At 43.6% G+C, this 19,861-nt stretch overlaps 1 protein-coding gene across 7 annotated transcripts in view; it reads left to right on the top strand.

Annotated features, from left to right (window-relative positions):
• The window catches only part of MEGF11 (multiple EGF like domains 11), a 250,413-nt gene that overhangs the window by 167,937 nt on the left and 62,615 nt on the right, over positions 1–19,861 (top strand). For all 7 annotated transcript variants that reach the window (XM_058033855.1, XM_058033851.1, XM_058033853.1 and 4 more), the window contains 2 exons: positions 1,144–1,356; positions 8,556–8,730. In XM_058033855.1, coding sequence (XP_057889838.1) covers positions 1,144–1,356; positions 8,556–8,730 — 388 coding nt within the window. The remainder of the gene's footprint in view (positions 1–1,143; positions 1,357–8,555; positions 8,731–19,861) is intronic.

The following is a 19,861-nucleotide window of genomic DNA, read 5'->3' as shown; positions in this document are numbered from 1 at the left end:
AGACATTTAACAATTGCCTCCATCCACTGAGTTTACAGTATACACTTTAATCAATGCTCAGGCTTAAATTAATGCTGATAGGCAATTTCCAATGCCTGGCATCCATGTGATAAGGGAATTGGGCTTTTCTGGGCTTCTTTTTCTGTTTTTATTAACTGAAAAGGCCTATCTGTATTTCACGGTGGATCATGTAAACTGTGGTACTGACTCATTGCAGAATTCTGAAACCACTGAATTATGTCAAGCACACAATCAGTTGCTTTCTTCAGGACCTTAGCTGAGCTTTTCCAAGTAGGAAATAATCTGAACTCTTAAATTGGTTGTGTAGGACAAGGAAACAGACTTTTTGGCAGATCTCAGAACATATCCAATAGGCAGATATTTTTAACAGTGCATGGAAGGTGCAATTTAAAACAATCTGTGTAAAGTGTTTGCAGATTCCAATTTTATGTGCATCAAATATTAAAAATGTTGGCAATTTTTAAGAAGATTCTCCACTAAGGAGCATGAAAGTGATTTTTATGGAGATTTTATACTACTGAGCTACCCTGGAGTAGGAGAAGAATAGCAAATTTAAGCTTTTACTTACTCAGAACACACTCAAAACACAAAGGGGTTTCTTTTTTCCTTGTTGACATAAAACTGATGCAATGTCAACAAAGAGGGCAAGTAAAACTAAAGCATTCCTGGGAACATTTTGCTCATTATTGCTAAATTCACTTTCCCTTTTATCCCTCCTCATCACTGAGAGGGCCATTCAAGGGAGGTGCACAGTCCTCCTGTGATAAAGAGAAGTCAAACAGGTGAGGGGTTTTATAATAAAATATTTTCTTGCCTATCAGTTTCTTACGGTTGATGAACACAGTTGTCAAGGTCCAGGAAAGAAGAATGCATGCATTTTGTGAATGAAGGTAACATGAAGTGATGCAAATTTAGCAGGATGTAATTGGGCACGGATGAGTGCAGTTTCGCTCAGCAGCAATTTGCACGCCCAAGATACCCCATCAGTTCAGTGCTGCTTCCATAAACGAGCAGGGATTGCTCTGGGTGGTATTTAGCTCATTAACAAAGAGGTTGCTGTGTAAAAGCAATGTCCTGCTGAGGTTGTGGGTGTAACTGGTCCCGTGTCCCGTGCCATGGCAGGTGCCAGGAGGAGTGTCCCATCGGCACCTACGGCTTCCAGTGCGCGCACGCCTGCGCCTGCCAGAACGGCGCCAAGTGCTACCACGTCAACGGCGCCTGCATCTGTGACCCCGGCTTCAAAGGCATCCACTGCCAGGACAGAATGTGTCCTGAAGGCTTTTATGGCCTCAAGTGCAACAGGAGATGCCCCTGCAACATTACCAACACCCTCAGGTATGTACACCCTCATGTAATGCTCTAGCGCAGGGACTGGTACAACAAAAGCATTGGGGAAAAATCCAGCTAACTACACCTACTGTTCTTTTCTCTGTAGTTTTAAGTACAAATACAGAGAGTTTCTCTGGTTTGCAAAATTTTGATTTAAATGACCTCAGGTTTGGAACCATAAGCCTCAGTCCAGCCAGATACTAAGCATGGATCTATTTACAGTTCTGTAACACCTGAAACAGCCTGACATACAGCTTTATCCTGTAAATCCTCTAGGCATCAGAACCACCAGATGATGCTCATGTGTGTGGATAATAACCCAATGAAGTTTAAAAAATAGATATATATTTACTCAGATCCATCACTTTCCCTCTTTTTTATGACATGGATTTGCTTGTTAGATCTATAGACAGCAAGGGGACTTTGAACATGAAACCTAATTTGCTTCAGCTGATGTCTCATGGCAAATTACCTTGTTGGAAACACTTGAGGCTGATGTATAAATAGACTGAAATCAATATCCCTGAGTCAGTCTGTGGAACTGTAACATGGTTGACATTGTCAAAATAGACTCCTCATGTGAGCCCATTTTTGCTCTTCATTTTCTTTGTGTATGAGGAAAATATTCAGGAAAATAAATATCAGGGAATTATACCTACAATGGAATGAGCCTCACTTAAAAGGTCAGAGTTTGATGTTTTATTCCCTTTTTTGCTTTTTTAAAGATCTGATTCTTGAGGTTCTCTTTACTCTGAGACAGAGCCACAAACAGACTTGAGTACTTTGAATTTGCTTTTCCATTATAGGCTTGAATAAGTTTTCCAAACCTTGAAAAGAAGGAAGAATTTAAGACTCTTCCCTATTATCCTCTTTGTTACCTTAAGTAGCTCCTTGCCTTGTTTACTGACTGCTGGAATTGCTGTTTGGAGAATCCTCACTCCCTGTGTTGCAGTAAAGGGAGCCTGGACAGCCAGACCCCCTGGCCTGAGGTGTCTGATGTTCTGGAGCCACATTTCCTCACCTGCACAGTGCTGAGCCCCTCAGCTCCCACTGGATTCCCTCCTTTCCCTGCCCATTGCTGTTCAGCAGGCAGAGCCAGTTTAGGGTTGTGTAGGCTTCAGGGGGAGGTGGAGATAATTAATGCCCAGGCAGAAATGCCCTTGATAGACATTCTTCAGTTTGGAACCAGACAGGTGGGGACCTGACTGTCCTGCTGATGCTGACAAACCCACCTTGCTGCTGTTAAAATAAAAACACACTCAATTTATGTATGCAAGAAATGGCACCTCGTTTGTGTGCACACACAGATACACACAAACACTTCAGGCAAATCTGTCTGAAGGTAGACCCTATTTGTCTCAGTCCTGGAAATAAACAGGTGATTTTCCTTGTGAATTCAGCTGTGAGTGGTGAGGCTTTGCTTACCTGAAAGTCAGAGCTCACAATGGATGATTTAAAACTTGTAATTGTGGTGATACAACTCCTGTGCAGCAAGAGAGCTCCAGCACAATTGGGTTTGACAGCCAGGATCCAAAGAGTTTGAGGCTCCCAGGGAGCTCTGTACAAGAGTCTCCCATCGCTTCTGATTATGTTGTGTATCATGAAATCACTGCAAAAATACCATCCCTGAGGCAAGAACTGCACATTATACACAAAAGGTTGGTGCTGTGTTGTACTGAGGATGGGGGATGCCTCAGGAATTATTGCAGAGGGAGCTGAGGGATAAATTCCTCCGTGTCACATCACTGCAGCACTGTGGTAAATCCAAGCTGAATGGCTCCTCTGTGTAAACTGTTCTTCAGGTGTACACGAGGGTGAGAATATGCTCATGGTCAGAGCTGACACTTGTGTCTTCACCCCTCCTGGGCCTGCAGAAACCTGTTTGTTTCCATAAAGGCAGAAATAGAGTGGAAGGACTGCGGGCCACAGGCAAGGCTGAGCTTGGCTGCAGTGTCTCAGCCATGTGCTCAATTCATTAAGAGTCTTGTAGGTGGGGTAAGACTGTGGGTTGGAGGGTGAAAGAATTCACCCTGTGTTACTCAGAACTACCTGGGAGGTGCTCTGTGAGTTTGCCAGAGGATCTTTCCTGAAAGAACAGGCTTGCACCTTCCAGCTGTGAGAAAAGAAGAGGTCTCAGAGAGGTTTGAGAGAGCTCAGAAAGGGGGAGGACTGAATCCTCTCCCAGCTCTTTTCTGGGCACTTGGTCATTCCTACACACCCTGCCTGTGCCTGCTTGCTGTCTGATGGGAACATTTTATTCCTTCCCTCCCAACTCTGCTCCGTCAGCGTCCCTTGCAGCATCCTCTGCTGAGATGGAATCTCTGGCTCCTTAATAAATGAGTCTGGTCTCTCTGTTGATAAAATCTCCCTTTTTCCTACATCTTATCACTGCTGTTATGGAACAAAGAGATACCAGCACGCTGTAGGTCAGTAAATGTTCTTTCATTCATCCATGGGATTTCAGCTCTCCACTTTTCCACCAGCTCTGCAGAGTGCTGTCAATTGCTGAGCCAAGGAGCCTCAGAGCTGGTGGAAAATGACCTTTTCTAAAGGCACTCCAAATTCTGAACAAATCTTTGTGCTGATTGTTTAACCAGTCCCATACAGTGCACTTCTCTTCCCACCCACCTCTTCCCATTCTTTCCTGAGTGTTCGTATTGAAACTGGGCTTTTCCAAAGTGACTCATTTACCCACAGCCATCTATTTTCCCCAGGAGCAGTTTAAGCTCTTGGCTATTTGTTGTGATCCCCAGGTGTGGAGGATAATTATTAAATACCTGTAGAAGGTGAAGGAAACTCCTGTCCCTGGATTTGTCTCATTTGATCTGCTTATTGGAGATTTGACTGGAATGGGAAGTTCTGAGGGCTTTGAGGAGTAGCTGAGGAGGAGCAGTAGGAAATACACAATCAGCTTTTCCATTTTCATAGATCTATCTATTTTAATGTCTGAAGAGATCAGAGTGATCATCTAGTCTAACCTCCAGCATGGTAATGACTGAAGGACACCATCCAATAATTTCTGCATCAAAGCACACTGAAAGGCACTTTGTACAGGACTTTGAACAACCCCACAATTAGGTGATTTAGAATGTGGTGGTGACTTGGTCTGTCCTTCCACAGGGAAGGATACACCTGTAAAAAACTCCCCTCTGCAAAAAGTCCATGTTGAGACAGCCTACAGTAGCAGGAAGGGAATAATCCTGGCTTGTTCTTCTGTCAGGCAGGCAGGGAAATGAACAGCTGGAGTAGTCCTGGGCACCCACCCTTCCTGAGCACTGGTGTGGAGCCAGCCTGGGGAGCCCTGTGCCCTTGGTAATGTCTTTCATAGGTCAGAGGTGTGGGAAGGAAGGAAGCCACTGGGACAAAGGCAATGGAATGGGCAGATCTCCAGAGGCTCCAGTTACTGCCTCAACAGCAGCAAGATGGGCAGGACCAAACCCCATGGAGCTCCCATGGAGCTCTGCCTTGATCTGAGTCAATAATGTGCTGGACAAGGCTGGCTCTGAAGATGTGCTGGACTGGAGGAGCAGCCCTGCAGCCTCACTGTGGCCACTGCTTTAAAGCAAGAGGCATTTTAGTAAGGGAGACTGGATGTAGTGTGGACACCATGAAACAGAAAAAGCTTTAAAATAAGGATTAGGCTGCTGATAACAAAAATGAGAGGACTGGTGCTGCTGTATAAACAGAAAATCAGAAAATTCGCTGGGAAGGTGTTGCTTTGGCTGAAAGATGTGTGGAGAACAAATTCAGAATTTGGAACAGACTGTACTGTCTAAAACACTTCCAATTTGCTGTGAGAAATTTACCTGCTTTCCTCAGATTTCCTCAAAATTAGATGCTTAAAAAATTAAAGGTCAAAAATGCCCTTATGCTTTTCAGTTCAGCTAATAAAAATTTTTAAATAAATCTTTTATTGCTATAAATGTGGCTCAAAAGCCAGGGATTGCACAGTAGCTTTCAAAGTGCAGCAGGAGCCCTGGAACCCTTTCCTTGTCAGCCCTGGTGTGTGTGTGGACAGCTCTGCTCCACCTCTGCTTGGCCTGCAGCCACAGGAACACTTGGCTGCCTGTGTTCTCTCCTTGTTTCTACTCTGCTTCTTCCTGCAATGCAGGAGAGTTGAAGAAATAAAGGTGTTAAGATTCAATGCAAACTATGAAGGATAACACTGCCAAACTCTTTGAAGAGTGTGAGGTTCCCTCACTGCTCCCAGCAAGGGTTGGAGAACAGATGTTGGTGGGTTTGCCTTTGGGATCCTTTTGGAACCCTCCCATTCTCCCACCCATCCTTCAGTGATTTTTCTGCAGAGGAATTGTTCATTAATTTCAGTTTTTTGGGGGCTGCAGAAATGCCTCAAAAGCACTGTGACCCCTGCTGGCAAAATGTTAGATGGACACATGGCCTGGGAAGGTGCACTCAAAACAGGAGAGGAGGAATGATACAGATATTTATAAAAATTTCTAGCTGTATTTCCTATTCAAGTTTTATTCTGCCTCAAACATTTCAGCTTCAGTCCAAATAGTATTTAATTCACTGGGCAGTCTGGATACATGGATGTTTGGATAGGTGATCATGAATTTCCTGGCTCTGTTCTATATCTAGGTTCATAATTTGACCAGAATGTGATTGTACAGAATGCCAGCAGAAGAGAAACCTTCCTAACAAACACACACACACACTTACTACATCATAAGCTGCAATACATTTAGTATGTAACTCTGCTCACTTCAATTATAGGGGAATAGTTCATACAAACCAGAGAGAAAAAATAATTAATAGAAAAACTTTGTACTATTTAGTGATATCAGCTGCAGATCTTGAAAGGGTTTCCAAAGGGAGAAAGGCATCATTTTAGAAATGGGAAAAATGAAGGCAGAAGAGTCAGTTAGGTGGCCAAGATTCCTGGCAGGACTGGGAAGAGAACAGCTGCCTTGTGCAGTTTGGGAAAGCATCTAAATCTCAGCCTTCCTGAAGTTAACACTGCATCAGGCACCTGCATTGTCAAACAAGTGCTTTGGAGTTAGGAGAAAAACAAAACCCTGATCTGCTCAAGCTGATAACAAAATTATCCTTCCTTCAATGGGAAGATTATGTGGATAGAGGAACCCAAACATCTGCATTGGATTTTCTGGCTCACAGTGCCATGAAATGTGGACAAAGCTTTGGTGGGTCAGAATCTGCCCTCAAACTTCTACTGGCCTTTGTTTTGGAGTCCAAGTTCCCCATCTCCAGCAGATTCTTCTGGAAAGCCTGTTTGGTTTTGATTCTTGTTTTAGTGCACATCAGGATGAGTTTTAGCCCTTAATGCATAATTTCTATCCATGTAAAAAAGCTGCCCATGCTGATGAGGGAACCAACCTCGGAGTGAAAATTCTGAGTGAATGTAGTATTTTCTGCTGAATTGTCATAGTCTGATTGAAACTGCCCTGGTCATATAATACCTTTAAAATATTTGATTTACCCACCAGATGCAGTTCTCATGGAAGCACATGATACATGTAGCAGTAGTAGTGGAAAGAGAGCAACACAAAATTAATTTCAGAATCCTTCTTTAATGTTGAGTTTTCTGCTCCTATTAGGTAATGATTAATAGACACAGGGGGAAACATGAGCTTTTGTTATATTCATCTGAATGTTAAGAGGTGCTTTGTGAAAACCATATTTCAGGGACTGCTTTGTCATGGATGGTAGTTTGTTATGCTGATGAATTGTTTTAATTAGTCAGTAAAACACTTTTTATGATGAAACGTTTGACACTTAGAAAATTTGATCCTTTTAGTTGCAACACTATATGACCAACCTCTCCTAACAGAAATTGCCTGAAACATAGTTGGAAATTACATTTTATGAGGTTACCTTGAAAATTAACATATCCAATATTAATTTTATAGGTGTAAGGAAACCCATTCAGCCATGTCTACAGTCTTAAACTGTAACAATAAATAATCGTAAAGGAACAAAAATTGTTTCTAGGATGCAAAAAAACCAGAGACAGGCCCAGAGAGAGATCCCACCTTGCAGAAGTCTATTCTTCTTGTTCTGAGAGTAAAGAAAACAAGATTTCTGGCAATATTATTTTTCTTCTCTCTCACTGAGGACTGCACAGTGCCATTACTGTGCAGTGCTGAGGGGCAGAGGCCACAGAGCAGGCTGAGCTCTCAGGTGAAGCCTCTCACTCCCAGCTGGCCTCAGACAACATCCCCCAGGAACTTCCATCCCTTCAAACCAGGACTTAACCCATCTCCAGCCCCTCTCCTCCTCTCCCAGCCCCAGCCTCCTGCTGTGGGAAGGAGGTACCCAGAGGAAAAATTCCCAATAAAGATAAACAGTTTCAGGCAGGAGGGGCAGAGGGGTGCGTGTTCCACCTGGGCATGCAGAAGGACCGGGCATTGTCTGCTCTTTGGGGCTCGATTTTCCTTTCTCCTTTTCTCTCCATGTGCTCTTACAACAGTGTGGAATTGACTGGATAGAAATGAAATCCAGAGGATTAATGTTGTTCATTATGCAGCAAAGAGGAACTTGACTCATTTCCCTGCACAGCTGTGACTTAGTCCCAGGGCTCCCGTTAACTCCTGTCCTGAGAAAACCCCAAGGCTTCAGGTGCTGATCAGTTCTGGTCACTATGGCTGAATATTCCCAGCAAAACTCTTCTTCCAAGGAAGTTTCTCCTTTCTACCTGTGCCTGCTGGAAGGTTCTGCTGAGGTGGCACTCACTTTTAAAACACAAATGACAGTGGGACGGGACAGAATGGAACAGAATAGAATACAATAGAAATACTGTGCCCTTGAACTCAGGTTTATCTTCACAGCTCTCTTTATTGCCTTCCTCCACCCACTGGAACTTCTCCTATCCCTGAACATCTTTAGCTGGCTGCAATACAGCCAAATAGTGCAGCACGTACCTGTATACAGCTTGTAAGGATTAATGGTGTGGTTGATGTCAGTAATCCAAGTCACACTGATTTGAGAATGGAAGAGCATAAACTTCAAGGTGTAAACTACCCAGTGCTGTGGCAGTTCCCAGATGTTTGGAAATGCTGGGCTATTTAGCACCAGATCCTCTATTCACATCCCAAATTATACAGCTGCTCATATCCACCACCCTAAAGAGTTCCCAGGCTTGTCCTGCTCTTAGTGTGACACGTGAAATGTTCTGGGCTGTGTTTTCCTTCCTGCCCACATCTCATTAACATCTGTCTCCTCATTAGTTGCCATCCTCTGTCTGGGGAGTGCAGCTGCAAGGCTGGCTGGGCTGGGCTCTACTGCAACGAGACGTGTCCCGTGGGCTACTACGGCGAGGGCTGCCAGGTGCCCTGTCCCTGCCACAACGGGGCCGACTGTGACAGCATCACTGGCAGCTGCATCTGTGCCCCTGGCTTCATGGTGAGTGGGGCTGGGCGTGGGGAGGGCTCTCACAAAGTGGCTGCAAAAATAAAAGAGGGGTTTAATCTGATTTGAAATAATATTTGCATCAAAGCAGCCAAACGTGGGTTATTTTCACCCATCCTGTGCTAAGTCCACATCGCTGTCCTTTGAGGAGTGTCAGTCTGTGGCTGCTGGTTGTTTAGTTAACACCTCTGTTCTAACTTTATTACTGCTAGAAAGATAAAGATACGGTTTCCCATAGTATATTCTAAGTTAAGACATAACAAAAAAGGTGTCAGATTATTGTCTGCCTGGAAGAGCAGAGAAAGAATTCTCATGGCCATTCAGCGTGTTCCTTGTCAGTCACACTGTGATTTTAATAGATGAAGATATTTTAAAATGTTACAAATGATAGGGCAATTTATCTCTCTTCTGAGCCTGTGTGGCAGGTGTCTTTTACCGAGCATCAGAAAGAGCTTCAGACATTCTGAGGTAAACAAGCATTGCATTTTATGGTTGAGATGTAAAATGGCTGAAGAAACCAGCCAAGATGCAAACATCAAAACTTCAGAGTTAACCATTGCCAGGCTGCAGCAGAAAGTATTGGGCCATGGATCCAGGATCCAGTCCTGCTAAGGCTGGGCAGAATGGAATTCTTGCCAGTAAGTTCCCTGGTTATCTCTATATGAAACTCCTCCCCTTCAGGAGCACAGCACAGAGGAGAAATGCAGGCTGTGTTTAAGAAACAATACTCCCTAAAGGGAAAAAAAATACTTTAAAGAGAGAATTCTACCAAACTTCACAAAAAGTTGGCTTTCTCTGTCCTTCATTCTGTATGATCTGTCCCCACAAGCCTATCTATACTATCTATATACTATAGTGTTATATACTATTTTCTCTATACTATTATATACTATTTTACTAGTTTTCTGTACAATTATAACAATTATGAATTATAATTACTAAGTTCACTAGAAATCAAGGGACAGGCTGCACAGCTGGGACAGATCTTGGGGAGGTCCTGTATGAGATTAGTGGGATGCCAAAGACTTTTTTTGCCTCTCTTCCTTCTAATTCCACACCTGAGCTTGTGATCCCCAGCTGGCATCTGCAGAGCTGTGCAATTGCAGTATGGCTCAAAGACACTTTTTTCTCTGCCTCGTGTCAGCAGCTGAACCTGAAGGTTGGAGCTTCCACTGATTTCCAGGGTTGTCTCAATGCCAGGTATTAACAGATTTATTTAGGTGTGAGGGGCTGGATTCAGAAGCATCTGTGCAAGATAATGGTACTTAGAGATGGGGTGGGGGGAAAGAAAAGATCTTTGGGGTTTGGTTCCCAACTCCACAAACAGAAAACAAGAATTTATGTTCTCTGTACAGTAGTTGATATGCAAGTAGAGGAAGGATAAAGGCAGCAGCATGTTAGTAACAGCTACAAAATAAAAAGATGCCAAGATCCTCCTTCTTATAGGAATGCTGTCCAAATTTGCAGCACAAAAGCATTTAGGGACCCTTTACTGTACACATTTAAAAAAGCATACCTTGTCAAATATACATTGCCCCAAGGCAGCATTAGTGGAAGCAGAAAGCCTGGGAAGTTCCTATTGCATTGCTTCAAAATAATATTTAATCTCATAATAAAGAGCTTTCTTGCATTGACATTTAAACAGCTTGGTTATTGAGGATAGCTCTATAATCACTGAAGCATATTTAGGCATTAGTATCATTGCTCTCACATAATATACTATAATCTCTGGCAATTAGTCCATGAGGGGAAGTAAAGCCTTGAAATTGCTAATTTATTGCCTCTGAAGCATATTTGTCATTCGTGTGCATGCCAGATGAGCTGCAATGGTTCTTTCAAGTTCAGCAGAACACAGGCTGTGCAGAAAAGTTGCTGGGAACCTTCCCCTGCCACCTCAGGGCATTATCCTGCCAGGATGCTCCGGGCAGGGAGGAGGGAGCTGGAAAGGTTGTGGGGCCAGAAGCAGGCTGGGAGTGCCTTATCCCAGTGACACACTCCAAGCCAGGTTTCCCCTCAGGTTTTCCTGCCTGGCTCTTGCTGAGGCAGCAGGGGAGCTTTGCCTGGGGGTCGGGCTTTGCCCTTGAGTTGGGCGAGCGCCGGCTCCGAGCTCAGGATGTGTCCTCTGGCAGGGCTGGCAGTGCAGCGCTGCTAACGCTGAGCTGGGCACAGCTAATTATTCACAAAAACCACAAATGAATCCCTCTTGCTTTTTTGAGTATGAGCCTTGGCTGAGGCAGCCACATGGGCAGGAATTTTGCCACATAATTGGAAAGAATAAAACCAGGAGCAGCATCTTCCATTTTACAGCAATGTTTGATCTACACATGACCCTGGGGCAGAGCAGGAAGGGGGGAAGGAAGGAAAAATGGTGGGAGATGGGATATAACTGCTGAATTTATCTGCAAAGGCAGAGGGGTTGGACCCCCACAGGACTTTGGGATTACTGGCTGCCTGGAATATGCAGTGCCCAAGGAAGGACAGTGTTTTCCTGACAAAGCACTCCTCCTGCCCACTCCTCCAGCACAGATGGTGGGTTTTTAACTCACCCTGCCTGTGTCAGGGCAGCTGGGCTGGGTTTCAGGATGAATCATCTGCTCTCGCAGCCAAAACAGGGACATTTTGTTGGGATGCAGAACAAGCCATTAAAAACACAAAGCATCTGGTCACCTTTATTAAATGTATTAAGTGAAAAGGCAGCCATCCCATAGGCTGCCATGTACGTGAGCAGAGCACTTAATTGTTGGAAATTTAAGAAGATTCAAGTTGTAAAATAAAAATGTATATGGTAGCTTAAAGAAAATACATTATTTATTAGCTGTGACATTTCCAAAAATTAAAATGCACAAGCTAAATAGTGGTGAGCTTGCAGTTTAGGATAGAGTTTCAAAACATCTTCTGTCTTATTTTTTCTGTGGATGTTTAGGGTCAGACTCAACAGTCATATTGCATATGTCTGGCTCCAAACTCAAATGACAGTGTTGTAAAGCTGTTATTGGGTATCAGAGTACTTGTGTGAGGTGCTGCTGTGATCCCCTGGGGGGATGGCTCTGTTTTACCTCTGCAGGTTCTGAACCACTGTGCAGAGCTGGGTATGGATTTGACTGAGGGATGCACAGCCCAAACCTGGCAGTTCTTGGAGGCAGCATACAGGGCAATGAGAACAGGATAATGGTAGAAGAGACACAATAAAATCCTCCCCAAAATCACAGACCTACTCCCCATTGCTCCACAGGCCTGCTGGGAATATTTTGCTTCCTGCATCCCACTTGTAAAGGAGGATAAAGGCTGTGTCAGTTTAACTCAGATGATTGCAGGGAATCATCATTACAAGCACACCAAGAGGGCACTTCCCTCCAACTGGGACTTTTAACATATTTGAGGGTTTCCTCTTAGCACTGAAGTGGTGAATTGCCAGAATGCTATTCTGAAGAATGGTTTTGTAAAGCTGTTCTGCTGCCATCTCGTTTGTGACCAGAAGGGACCTGGCAAACACACACAGGGAGTTCACAGATCAGTCCTAAAAAGCACCAGGGGAGAGTCTCGAATGGTGGAAATTGGATTCTTGTTCCCATGTGGAAATGGCTGCTGCTTGCAATAAATTATCTGGATGCAATTATGGGGATGGTGAGAGGGGTTATACTGACTTGTACCTCCCCCTCCTTTCAAATTCTGCTCCAACATGTTCTCCTATAAGTCCACTGAACTCAGGTGTGCAGGAGGGACATAAAAGAAAACAGGATTTGCCACGTCCTCTCCCTCTTCTTTTGTTTTTGGTCCATTGAATTTTATTCCTGTAATTCAATAAACGTGGTGGAGAAGGCCAGAGGACATGAATTAAATATGACAGGAGACCACAGGAATCCTGACCTTGTGTCTCACAAGGAAATCTTGAAGCCAACCCCCTGCACGTACCTATCAGCATTTTAGTTGCTGAAATCATTATAAATGCTGTTTAGATACAAGTAAGCTCACCTTCTCCATTGCACAGCTAATTGCAGCTTCCCTGAAAGCTGTGCCTATCTAGAGACCTCATCCCTTGCTATGCCTTTGTTTCTTTATGGATGCTTTGTTTTCTTCTTTTGAAAAATGGGTTTCACTTCAAATGCTTCCATTCTGTGTGTTGTGGCAAGGAGAGATGTAGTTAAAACATTTCTCAGCCCAAGACACTCTGAGAAAACTTTTAACACTTCTCTGTGGAATGTGTGGTCAGCTTTTACTTCAGCGGGCACTTAGGTCTATATTTCACATCCAGATGACAGAACTTATATTACTTTAAAGAGTTCATCTATTTATGCTGCTATTTTTTGAAGACCTGTCTGCTTTTATTGAACCCTGCGTGCTGGCAAGCAGAGCAAGCAGTTCATCACCAAAATGAAAGAATCCATTTTGACATTTCTCTCTTTCTTCACTATATTGGTAGATCCCACACAAGCCAATCACATGCTGCAAAGTATGGAAACTACAGCAGTAGTGATCTCTCATTAGAAAAGTTTTCAGCTTTTGGAATGGCTCTTGGATTCCCTAAAGCTTTCCAAGATTTATCCCAGTGCTGTGCATCTATAGCTATCTGCATCTCCTGTTTGTATTGTATCAAAATTGCATTTTAAAAGCACAATTAATGCCTTTCAGAAATATCCTTATACAGGTGCTTATGTGTATGGACCTCTGGCTGGGCTTAGTGGGAAACTGGGCACTTAAGTACTGAAACACAGGCTTCATTTGGGTCTGTAAGTCCATAATTTTGTCTGGCATGCCTGAATTTCTCAACATAATGCTTTCCCTACCACAGGGGTACAAATTGTTCCCAGGGTTTACATCAGAGTAAAACTTTACAACCTACCTGCACATTGAGTAAAAGTCAGCCCTTGTAGCACACAATGAACAGTAGCTTGAGCACTTAGTAAAAATAAGTATAAATTATAGTGCTGTAAAGCTATTCAAATGCACAGCAAATGCACACCAAATTTTGCAGTGGATAATCTCTTGGTCAGTACAAACACCCACACACGGACTCAGACCAGTCTTAGCCTGCTCTGTGCCTACTCACTGAGTAAAATGGCCAATTTGCTGTTCCATAGAATGAGAAGGACCATGATTATGGTCCTTTAGGGGTCATAAACACTTAGAGGTCCAGTCTGTTGAATAGTCCAGCCCTAGCGGGCTTCCTTCTGGCACATACCATAGCTCTTGTTCCCTGGAAAAAAACATACAGAAAAAACAATCTTTATATTAAGAAAAGTGGAAGCCTGTTCTCCTGTCCTACACCTTTAAAATTCTCTCTGTTGTTTAAAAGAAAAAAACAGAGTAAATAGAGAGGAGCACCTTATCTTATCTTCAATTGAATTTTCCCCAAAGGACCCAAGTCCCAGGCAGGTCTGGAGAAATTGGAAGCATCATTGCCTGTAGGTGTTTTCTAAACACAGGGTACAAATTTATCAGAGTATTTCCTCTCTTCTACATACTAACTTTCATCTTTATTCTAAATTTATCATTCTTCACCACTTCACAAGGAAGCAGTGGAAAAAATGGATGAGACTTCTTTGTGTTATAAGCCCGTGGTTGGGTAGTAAAATTATTTTATAAATTTCACAAAATTCTTAATATAAAAAATGAACGTAAGGCTGGCGATAGAGGATCTGGTTTGGGGGCTTTAACTCATTTAAATGATCCATTTCTCTTTGAGATAATTCCAAAAGTGCTTCAGTGGAAGCTCATCGCAGAGCAACAGGGCACCTCATCAAAAGGTTTAAAAAGAAAAGACGAGGGGAAAAAATCTTCAATAGAGCCTGTGTCCTTTTATCCTTGATTTACCGAGCATATCAGTTACCCCCCTTTGTTAAGAGCTCTTTTCATTTCTAGGTATAAAATAAATTCAACCATTTTATCAAGATGTTCTTGTTACCAGCCACCAGTATAAATTTTACTTGCTGTAGGTGGGGGAGAGGTTTCCTGGCACAGCAGTTGTCCAATTAACTGGAGTATCACAGGCAACAGGAATGGTTTGCAGGGTATGGTTTCATGAATTACCTGGGTGCAGGGGGAAGATGGATTTTCTCCTCTCTGGTTTCCCATTTGTGTCCCTGACCCAGCGTCTCAAACCCACAGAGAAGGGCGAGGAGCAGAGGCAGAGGTGACGAGGAGAGGCACCCTCACTGTGCAGGTGGGTCTGAGCAGGGCCTGCAGCTGGCAGGGCATGAATTATTAATTGATAATAACAGTAAAACAAGTTGTCTTAGAAGTTGTGGAGCTACAAGAGCCTTGTTTGCTACAAGAGCCTCTCCTGCCCTGCCACAGTAATGCTGTCAGGCCTCCTTTGATGCTTTACCTGGCCAAGAACCCTCAGGTGGGCTCAGGGACCTCAGCCTCAATCCCCTGACTGCACAACCAGGTTCAAAGTACCATGGACCACATTCCCTAAGAAAGAAAAGGGTTTTGCCTGAACAGAAGTTGAATATTAAGTCAAGATATAGAAGAAACTGATTCCAATTCTCCCAGCCTTTGAACTCTTTCATGGTTATTGGTTTTTTCCTTTGTTTCACCTCAGTTATCCAAAAGTTCCTAGCAGAGTTGATTTTAAGAAGTTTGGGAGTATCCCACTGTAGTCCTGAGTAATTCCTCAGCCACCCCTGAAGTAAAGAGACAGACAGGGGAAGGACCAAGCCAGCAGGAGAACTGTCCTGGTGATCCCAGAACAGCTCAAAAGGGAAGTCCCTGCTCAGATACAGGGAGCAGTGAGATGCAGCTGAGGAGTCGCCAAAGGGACCTGGCACATTCAGAGTGTTCTGAGCAGGTTTGAGAGGCTCTTTTTGTCAAAGCCAGCAAGAAGGAAATGCAGTCTCTTTGATAACAGATATCAGTGTCAGTTTTAGGTCTGGAGGTGATGTGAAAGGCAGAGATATGGGAAGTTCAACTAAAGTATCCTTAAAAATTTGAAGATGTATCTGTGCTGTGGGAAACCATGATGGAAGTCAAAAATTACATTCACCTGGTATTTAAAAAGTGAATATAAAAATCAGTCAGCCAGAACAACACAACCAGGTCCTTTACACTAATATGGCTGCATCCCAGATCCCTCTTTCCTGGTTTTGGTCTCTGAGGAATGTACCCTCCTTTGAATTTGCATTTTCCTGGTATCTTCTAGATAGAGATAAGTGTGAAAGCTCAGCTGATTGTTTTTTGAAGCTTACAAATTACTTCACAAGTGGATGTGGAACAAGAAGTGGGTCTCAAGTAGGCAACAAAGCCTCTCTGTTCCATACAGCCCAAGAGTGAGCTGGGAAAATGTTTTTTGAATGAAGGAAGCAACACTTTCCCTTTGGACAGAAGTTTTCCTGTCATCTGGGCTACAAGTTGGAAGGTCTGAGTTCACAAACAGAAATCAAAACATCTCACACACAATGTTTTGGTACATTTTCCACATGAATAGAGCTGATCACAGATCATTTGCACTTACCAAGATTTTGCATCATCACAGAGCAGATAAAAACTGTCTCTGAATCACATCTTGATGTCTCTTTTCACTGATGGCGTCTGAATTTTCTTACCTACTTCTTAGTGCACACAAAAGAACATACCTGTGTATACAATGGCTGTGCTTTGATTTTTTGTAGCCCACTTGGGCTAATAACAGATTATAAAATTTTTCATCCCAAAACTACTCGGTGTGATCAGTACAGACTGAGAATGATCTTCCCTGGGCTGAGCACTGCCCTGCATGGAATGACTTGGTCTCAGTCCAGCTCCCTGTGGATCAGTGTGTACATCACAATCCCCATTTCCATCAGCAGCCACCAGCAAATTTCTGGCACATTGAACCTTTTTACCATTTTCCCTTCACAAACCATTGCTTCAGGTCAAGCCTGGTGACGTGGCTGTGTGATCCATCTCAAGGTCCCTGTGGGGCTCTTTCTGGGGACAAAGAGCACAGGTACTGAGAGCTTTTGGAACAGCAGCCATCATGAGCCACCCAGCTCATCCTGCACCTCTCCCAAATGGCAGGTGAGGCTGGAAACTCAATCCAGCTGTGAGGTGACACTGCCACACTGTCATTCAGGGAACAATGGACACAACCTCAGTGCAAGGGAGCTGGATGTGAGCTAAGCCAGGATTTCAGTAACTACTCACAAATGTATTCTCCTGGCTCTGCTGAATTACAGGAGGAGATAATCTCCATTCCAGTGCCAACAGGGAAGATCATTATGGGGAGGCCACCTGTGTATTCCAGCCTTTCAGACCAAGCTGCTCCCCTATTGATTTTGATATCAGTGTTTTATATCAGTTTTATAGAGGTTTTCATATCAGTGCTGTCAGTCAGGCCTGCTGCTGTTCTCCCATGAGCTCCTCTGAACCAATTAGGGATTTCTGTGGGAGCTGCAGCATTCCAGAGCCTGCAGTGCCCCTTCTGTGCCCTCCCAGAGCCTGCAGTGCCCTGTGCTCTCCCAGAGCCTGCAGTGCCCTGTGCCCTCCCAGAGCCTGCAGTGCCCCTTCTGTGCCCTCCCAGAGCCTGCAGTGCCCTGTGCCCTCCCAGAGCCTGCAGCCCCTGTCACCCCGGGCTGCAGGGGCAGGAACAAAGGCTCTGCTCGTGCCTCAGGGCATTTGGGGGAGCTTTAGAGCAGCAGAACTGTTGTACCAGTGTTTGACAAGGTCACTGATTGCACAGGACACAGTGGCTCCCGCTCAGCTGTGCAAACTGCAGCCCTTTCTTTGAATTCAGTGGAACTTTTCAGAGCCTTTTATGAGCTATTCCATTTCATTTTTCTCTGCTCACTCTCTTGTCAGTGCACAAGCTCCAGAAATTGTCTGTGACAGCTCAAATTCTGCTTTGCCAGCCCAAGTTTACCTGAACACAACTGCTGCCTTCAGTGGGATTGTCCCAGGTACACAAGAAGGGGTTTGCCTCAGTGTCTGCCTCCACTAATGAGAAGGTATTCACTCACACACGAAGTTTATAATTTGATAAGAACTCTGAGCAAGTCCCAGGTCTTCTCTTTCTTCTCGTATTTACTTTTTCTGGGCTCTGCTGCAGTTTTATTTACCCGAATAACTCCAAAGTTTTCCTAAGTGGGTCCAAAGGAACCAACTTGGTACAGAAAGCCTGAAAGCCTCTGCCTTTGTTGCTAGTTGACATGTTTCATGTGTTTTATCCTTAATTGGCAATGTGGCTGTGTCAAATTGCATTTCTCTTCCTGTAGCCTCATTCAGAGCCAGTGGAGCTCAATATTCTGCTCAGACTGAGTTATTTGATCTGAATTTTGCAGAGGGATGAACTGCTTGCCAATAGCAGTGCCTCCTTTCATCTATTAGGCTTCCAAATGTATATATCTTTATCCACACTATCTATGGTTCTGTGCATGAAAGTGTTGGTAGCTGACTCTCCTGGTAGCTCAAATTGCAAACTGACTTCATTAAAACCTCCTAAGGACAGGATTTAAATCACAGGTTAGTTTTGCATTTTCTGTGCAACTGTACTGTCAAAGACTTTGTCTTCCACAATCAGACATGTAGAAATGAAAAATCCTGATTTTGTTTTCTTATGCCAAAGAGCAACTGCAATTTTACCAGATCTCAAACTCTTTTGCCATAGGGTTTTGATTTAGGAATCTGTGAGAGTTTGAAGGGGATCTTTCTTATCTGCCTGTGTGTGATCACCTGGTGTTTTTTGGCTTTGATCCTCTCAGCTGTGGATCCTGCAGCCCAGCACCAAGGTTCACCACAGCTGTTTGCAGCATCAGCCCTGTTCCTTTGTGTTTTCCATCCACATTGCTACTTCCATGGCTCCAGTGCTCATAGCAAGGGGCCAGTGGAGAATTCCTGCTGTTTCCAGCACTTTTAGCCCCTCCTGGACTCAGTCCTTTGGGGTGTGGACACAAGGTCAGGTGTGCACTGATGGGCTGGTTTGAAGCTGTGCTTGGACATTGTCCTTAATTGCACAATACAGCTGTGGAAGAAGTCTAAAAGTTTGCAAATAATGCAAAGATATTGGGATTGTCAAGCAGTAGCAAATCTGGGGAAAGATTCCTGTTCCTGAATGACTGGGTATGTTGAAATTCAGTATTTAACAATGTAGAGTAATAGATGATAGGAAAATAATGTTAAGAAATACACAAAAAATGAGTTCTAATTTAATTCCTGCTATTCAGGGAATCACTGTGGGTAGTTTTCTGAAAAACTCAACCCCTCAATGAGTCTGAAAAACTCACATGAATCCAGAGCGCCTGACAGAATAGTTAGAATGATCAGGATGAGAATAAAACAGGATGGAAAAGCCATTTTTTTGGTATTGTGTAAATCCATAATATATCCAAGTCTCAAATTACTGCACACAGCTCGGCTGATTCCTGCTTACAAAGGATAGAATGGAAATGGTGACAAAGATCATCTTTTATATGGAACAGTTTCTATAGAGAGCCACTCGATGAGCGGAACTGGGCTCCGCAAACAGATGGCTGAGGAGGGACACGATAGAGATCTGTGGAGCTGGGGATGGTGCACAGAACATGAACAAGGAATGGTTATTTACTATTTCTAATAACCCAGGAACAAGGGCCAACCAATTAAATGATTGCACAGCAGGTTAAAAACAAAGAGAGTGCTTTCCACAGAATGCGTAATTAAGTTGTGAAATGGCTCCCATAAAATGGGAATAACAGTGGGATGATTTTGCTTAGAGAAGGGGTCACTGAGGGTAGGGATGTGAGAGGTCTCTCACTCCACGGGGGAAGGGGAAGAAGGAATGCATTTTTGCTACTTATCACAGTATAAGAAGTTTCCCAATTAAAAACCAGGCAGTAGGTTTGAAGCAAGCAGATAAAGATGTTTCTTCTACTTTGTATTTATAATTAAACTGTGGATCTTCTTGCCAGAAAACATCATAGAGGCTGAAGGTATAAATGATGCCTTTTATTTCCTGTTTTAGCTGATGCTCTTTTTGCAGAACTGTTCAGACGTGACAGCCAGAACCCACATTTATTATTGCAAAAATGTAAGGAGGCCACGGCTGTTTTACAAGGTGGATCTTGGACTGTGACACTTAGGCTGTGTGGATAGACCAGAAACCATCCCAAATTTCCAGGCAAAAGTATTTCTATTAAATAGCTGGGGCAGAATTGACAGGCAGCTCTGGATT

The sequence above is a fragment of the Melospiza georgiana genome, chromosome 13 (assembly GCF_028018845.1).
Source record: "Melospiza georgiana isolate bMelGeo1 chromosome 13, bMelGeo1.pri, whole genome shotgun sequence".
Taxonomy (NCBI): Eukaryota; Metazoa; Chordata; class Aves; order Passeriformes; family Passerellidae; genus Melospiza; species Melospiza georgiana.
The sequence above is the reverse complement of the archived record's forward strand: the minus strand, read 5'-3'. Positions and strand labels throughout refer to the sequence as shown.